Raw genomic sequence first — 5313 nt, 5'->3', positions numbered from 1 at the left:
CGAGTTGTGTTCAGCTAATGCTTTATATTCTTCATATTTGGTGGGATGAATAATGTGTTATTTATCTTCCTTGCTACAAATTCTATTCTATATTGACTTCTTTAATTGCCTTTTTGTCAGATAATGAACATGGTTCAAAGAGGGGAGAAGCCTTCAAACACTAGAGTAAACCATTTTCCCTTTTGAAAATCTGGATACAGTTACTTGCACATCTAAAATACAAAAACCATACAACTCATTTACATTACTGATATGAATTTGTTTCTTGCCTAAAAATATCGATTGAAATTATAAGTTATTCCTCTTTGGTATGAACAAGGGTGTTAGCATGGAGTAATGGATTAGAACACAGGGAAACAATGATTTATCCCCAACCCTGGTCAGCAACCATCAAATCCTCACTTATTGTCTAGACCCAAGGTTTACAAAGAGCTCCCTTTGCATTTTCTTAGTATATTAGATGTGGGAAGTAATTAATTTTGACAGTTGCATAAGTCCCGAACTCTTGATTCGTGAAACTTTAGATTTAATTTAGTCCATCTTTGAAGAGTATCTTCCAAAAAACTAATCAGCAGCATGATGTTTCTAAACTCTTGCAGTCTGATCATATTTATGATATGTTTTACAAAGCAGTAATTTATGCATAATGCATAATTATCAAATTGCTTTCTCAATGGTATAATATCATCTGTATCTCTGATTATTTACTTAAATTTCTGCTGGCTAGCCTTGGGAGGTTAGTCAGGTTCAGAACTCGTCTACCCAGGTGCCTCATGCTCAGGGAAATGGAGAATACTTGAATTCAAAGGTCCAAGATTCCACTCAATCCAATGGTGACGGTGATGATGCGCTACCCTGGTGGCAGAGGAAAAATGCTAGAATCAGAGAAATTGGTAATGAAACTGAATATAATGGAAATGGATCAAGTTATGGTGTTGCATCCAATCAGCCACCACCCCAACGCACATGGGTTCCCCCTCAACCTCCCCCCATAGCAATGGCAGAGGCTGCAGAAGCAATCAGGCGCCCGAAGCCAGCGGCCCAAAAGGATCAGATGTCGGATACTCAGTCTGTAGGTAATTCTTCAGATGTGTCTGATGAGGTTACTAGGATCCCAAGGCGATCAGAATCTGAAGGTGCGGTCGAGGGTGGCAGCAGCAGCTCGATTCCCAGCACAGTTGAGATACAAGAAGACCAAGAACTCAGACGGGAATAGAAATTAAGGCGAATCAGAATACACCATAACAAACTTGAAGCTTGGAAAATAGAATTTGGAGTAGTCCTAAATTATGGATAAGCCTGAAACAATTTATTTCATAATTGCCGATACAAGATGCAAACGCATGGCCTTTTCTATACCATAATATTTGTACCAAGTGCGAGACGCTTTGATGTCCTGATTTTTAGTAGGATGACACTTTTAAAATGGATATATATACATATTAAGAAGAAATAATAAGTTGGCTGTTAGCAACATTCGGTTTTCGTATATGTTGCATTTTTATAGGTGTTTGTTCATGTGTCGACAATGTACAATGGCATAGGTATGCGATAATGTTATCAATTCATGCATCGAAACCCATATATTTAAGTTAACTAGAAACTATATCTGATGGTCCATCATTCAGTTATTATTTATTAGAATTATAAAGCCCTTGACATTTCTAGGATGATCCAGTTTTTAATTTGGAAAATTACTCTAAAGGATCACAGGCTAAATTAATTATTTAAATGGATTGTATACCAAAAAAAAATTATTTAAATGGACTTTTTATACTGAAATTGTTAAAAAGGATTGATTTATATGATGTTTAGCAAGAAAGATCAAAGTAAACAATAAAAGACAACACACTCTTTTTTCCCGAAGGTTATTTTCTCTACAATTTTCCTTTTTCCTATTTTCCCCCTTTTTTTTCCTGCCACCTCTTCGTTGTTTTAGTCTGCTTCCATGGCGGCCCTATATTGTTTCCATCTTTAGAATTGTATGTAACTATAGCTAAAAATAAATTGATTGGAGTGTTAATATATTTTTTTTTCATATGAAACCAAGTAATTTTGTAAGTACGTGGCACTTCTCTTGTAAACTCGAACTTCTACTGTGACCAATTTCTCATAAATATTATCCCTTGTTTTATCACCTTATGGTTGCAGGTTTGTTTTAACATTACAATGATAGCCTTTGCACGAGGATTTTTTACTTAAATAAAATAAAAAAATAAATTAATTTTTCAAACAAGATTTTTTAATTTTATTTTTTAGAATATGATTTTTTTTTTTTTGTAATTAGAGCAAGTTTGCCGCACCCCCGATGAACTCTATAATTTATATAGAGTTTGCTGCACTCCCGACAAATTCTAGGATGAGTTTCTAAAATAAATACCTGTTGGAGAGCGGAGCTAAGAATCACAATTTCATTCTCTACTTTCGTTTTCATTGTTGCTATTTTTTTCTACAATGTCAAGAAATCCATTGTTATCCATTCATTACCATGGTGAAATAGTATATAATGAAGAAGGTTCTATAATTTAAAGGTAGTGTGTCCACAAGTGTTATCTTAAAAGATTTTATTGGTATCTTTTTTTTTTAAAGACTAATATGTACAAAGTATAAATTTTTTAAAATTTATTTGTCACGTTACTCAAATTAAATTAAAAGAATTTTCGTAATAAAATAAAACTCTCTCTTTCTCTCTCTGTGAATTCTCCTCTCCTTTTCTCCTACCCTCTCGTTCCAAACTCATGGCCAAAATTTGTTCTTATAGTTGTTTGATTATTAAAAACAGTAATTCTTTATCCTTAGCAATAACTATTTTATTTTATTTTTTGATTAGTTAAATTGAATTATATTCTTCGTTCAAGACTTATCAGAAAATAAAATAATTCGAGCTACATAAAGAAATGTGCATTTTTCTAATTATTGAAGGTGTGAAAAGAAAGAGATAAATAAGTTCAGAACTAAAACTAGTGAAGAGAATGAGTCAAAATATTAACTTTCATTATGACACACAAGTCTCGTTTACAACAACTAACTGCATATATAATATATAGACACACTATCCTAACCTGCACTAACCAATTAAGGGAGAACTAACTAAGACTAACTAATTATAGATACAACTAACGGCAGTATGTTATATAAGGTAATATCCTCTCTCAAGCTAGGAGGATTGGGCATAAAAATGTCCAACAACCCAAGCTTGCCATACAATATGCTGAACGGTCCTGGTGTCAAAGGTTTAGTCATGATGTCTGCGACCTGCTCATGTGTAGAAATTGGTAAAAGATGAATTAAGTCCTCTTGCAATTTATTCCTCACAATGTGACAATCAGTCTTAATATGCTTTGTACGCTTGTAAAGTACTGAATTAGTAGCAATATAAATGGCAGATTTACTATCACTGTACAAATTCACAGGTTTACCAAGAGGTGCTCCTAAGTCTTTCAATACATAACTAAGCCATTGAGCTTCTCTGGTGGCCAGTGCAAGAGTCCGATACTCTGCCTCAGAGGAAGAAGCTGCGGCGATTACTTGCTTCTTGCTCTTCCAAGTGACAAGGGAGGAACCCATATAGAAACAATAGGCTGAAATCGATCATTACGAGTCGAGGCATCCAGCCCAGGCAGAATCAAAGAATCCAATGAGAGATCGATCAAAGTTAGCCAAGAAGAACAACCCCGCTGCCGAAGAGTTCTTTATGTACATGAGGATCCTATGTGCCGCTTTTAAGTGATTAGTTGTGGGACAATCCAAAAATTGGCTGAGCTTGCCAACTGCAAAGCTTATATCCGGCCTTGTGTTTGAGAGATACAACAGTTTTCCAATGATTTTTCTATAATCGGAGGAATCTGGAAGACTATCTCCATCATCCTTTCTTAATTTCGCCCCATAGTCCATGGAGGCGGGCTTACAATGCTCAAAATCAGTGTCCTGCAAGAGATCTAGAACATATTTTCACTGATATAAAGCTATGCCTTTTGAAGACCTAGCAACTTCTAAGCCAAGGAAGAACTTGAGATTACTTATGTCCTTAAAGTCTGCTTCAACCTTTCAATTTCAAACAAATCGTCCCCTTCCAACACTAAATCGTCAACATAAACCAAAATGACTGTAAAACCATGTACTTTGGAATTCAGTAAACATGTTGTAATCAGATTTACACTAATTATATCCTAACTCTAGCAGAGCAGATTTCAGTTTGAAGTTCCATTTTCTAATAGCTTGTTTAAGCTCATATAGAGACTTTTCAAGTTTGCAAACCTTACCCGAAGCTATTGCGAGACCTTTGGGAGGTTTCATGTACACTTCCTCATCAAGCTCACCATGTAGAAAGGCGATATTAATGTCAATTTGCTTCAAATGCTATCCCTTGACAACAGCCAGTGCCAAAACAACCCGCAGTGTTCCTAGCTTGATAACGGGACTAAACGTGTCTTTATAGTCAATTCCGGGGACTTGAGTGAACTCCTTTGCCACGAGGCGAGCCTTGTGTTGCTCAACACTACTATCAGGGTGATATTTGACCCTAAAGATCCACTTACAACCAATCGCCTTCTTACCACTTGGAAGGGAAGTCAATGTCCAAGTTTTGTTCTCATTTAGAGCATCCAATTCAGTTCGGATGGCCTCTTGCCAACAAGGTTTAAGTATGGCATCTTCATAGCATTTAGGCTCAATGTTTAAGATGGCTAATGAGTATGCACGATGCATGGGTGAAAGAGATTTGTATGATAAAAACTTTGAGATGTGATATCATTGATTAGGAAAAGTTTCTCTGTTGTGATTATTAGTGATATTCATGCATTTATAATATTTTAAGTATGCTGGTAGTTTACTAATGCGTGATGATCTTCTCGGTGTGGGATGAGAAGATGGTGATACATTGTGATGTTGAATATTCGAATGAGTGGGTTGTGCATGCAATGCTGGACTTGAGGATTCAATATGTGTGGGTTGTGTAGTAATATGTATGTGTGGTGTAGGTTGACTAGTGTGAAGTGGATTGGAAGTAGGAGTATGCAGATCGGTTGTGTGGTGGTTAAACAAATCATAATCATGCATGACGTGAGGTGTATTATATTGCTGAAAGATGGTTCTTGGTGAGAGTCAATAAGCAACTGAGATGGAGCAATATTGGAAAATGATTTTCATAGAATTTGACATCCCAAGACACAAAAATTTCTTTTGAAATCAAATCAAGAAGCACATAACCTTTGGTACCATCCCTGAAACTGAGGTGGACACATTTTCTTGAACGAGGGTCCAATTTTGTTCTGCAATTCTTGACCGTGCTTGCATATGCTAAACAACCAAATA

General features: G+C 35.8%; 3 protein-coding genes across 9 annotated transcripts in view; 1 reads left to right on the top strand and 2 right to left on the bottom strand.

The window, feature by feature from the left end:
* Positions 1-1489, top strand: part of LOC107632213 (peroxisomal membrane protein PEX14) — a 4396-nt gene extending 2907 nt beyond the window's left edge. For 3 of the 7 annotated variants that reach the window (XM_016335926.2, XM_016335939.2, XM_016335918.2), the window contains 2 exons: positions 121-165; positions 728-1489. In XM_016335926.2, coding sequence (XP_016191412.1) covers positions 121-165; positions 728-1216 — 534 coding nt within the window. In that variant the 3' untranslated portion in view covers positions 1217-1489. Of the gene's footprint in view, positions 1-120; positions 166-319; positions 421-727 lie in introns of all 7 variants that reach the window. The other 4 variants (XM_021122797.1, XM_016335934.2, XR_002362260.1 and 1 more) reach the window with 3 other exon arrangements.
* Positions 3595-4296, bottom strand: LOC107609508 (uncharacterized mitochondrial protein AtMg00240-like). The gene is made up of 2 exons (XM_016311503.1): positions 4258-4296; positions 3595-3927 (listed from the first exon to the last, which is right to left on the bottom strand). Exons 1-2 carry the CDS (start codon positions 4294-4296, stop codon positions 3595-3597), a joined length of 372 nt encoding a protein of 123 aa, XP_016166989.1.
* On the bottom strand, positions 4360-4707 carry LOC107609499 (uncharacterized mitochondrial protein AtMg00820-like). The gene has a single exon (XM_016311494.1). It carries the CDS (start codon positions 4705-4707, stop codon positions 4360-4362), a length of 348 nt encoding a protein of 115 aa, XP_016166980.1.

This window comes from Arachis ipaensis, chromosome B01 (genome assembly GCF_000816755.2).
Source record: "Arachis ipaensis cultivar K30076 chromosome B01, Araip1.1, whole genome shotgun sequence".
In the NCBI taxonomy this organism is placed as follows: domain Eukaryota; kingdom Viridiplantae; phylum Streptophyta; class Magnoliopsida; order Fabales; family Fabaceae; genus Arachis; species Arachis ipaensis.
This window is presented reverse-complemented; position numbering and strand designations above follow the sequence as displayed.

Bases quoted from the DNA above. Each gene is read 5' to 3' on its own strand.
- LOC107609508 (XM_016311503.1), bottom strand. From the start codon at position 4,296: ATGAAACCTCCCAAAGGTCTCGCAATAGCTTCGGGTAAG. The intron at 3,928-4,257 runs GTTTGCAAACTT...GATCTCTTGCAG, and splicing joins TCGCAATAGCTTCGGGTAAG to GACACTGATTTTGAGCATTG.
- LOC107609499 (XM_016311494.1), bottom strand. From the start codon at position 4,707: ATGCATCGTGCATACTCATTAGCCATCTTAAACATTGAGCCTAAATGC.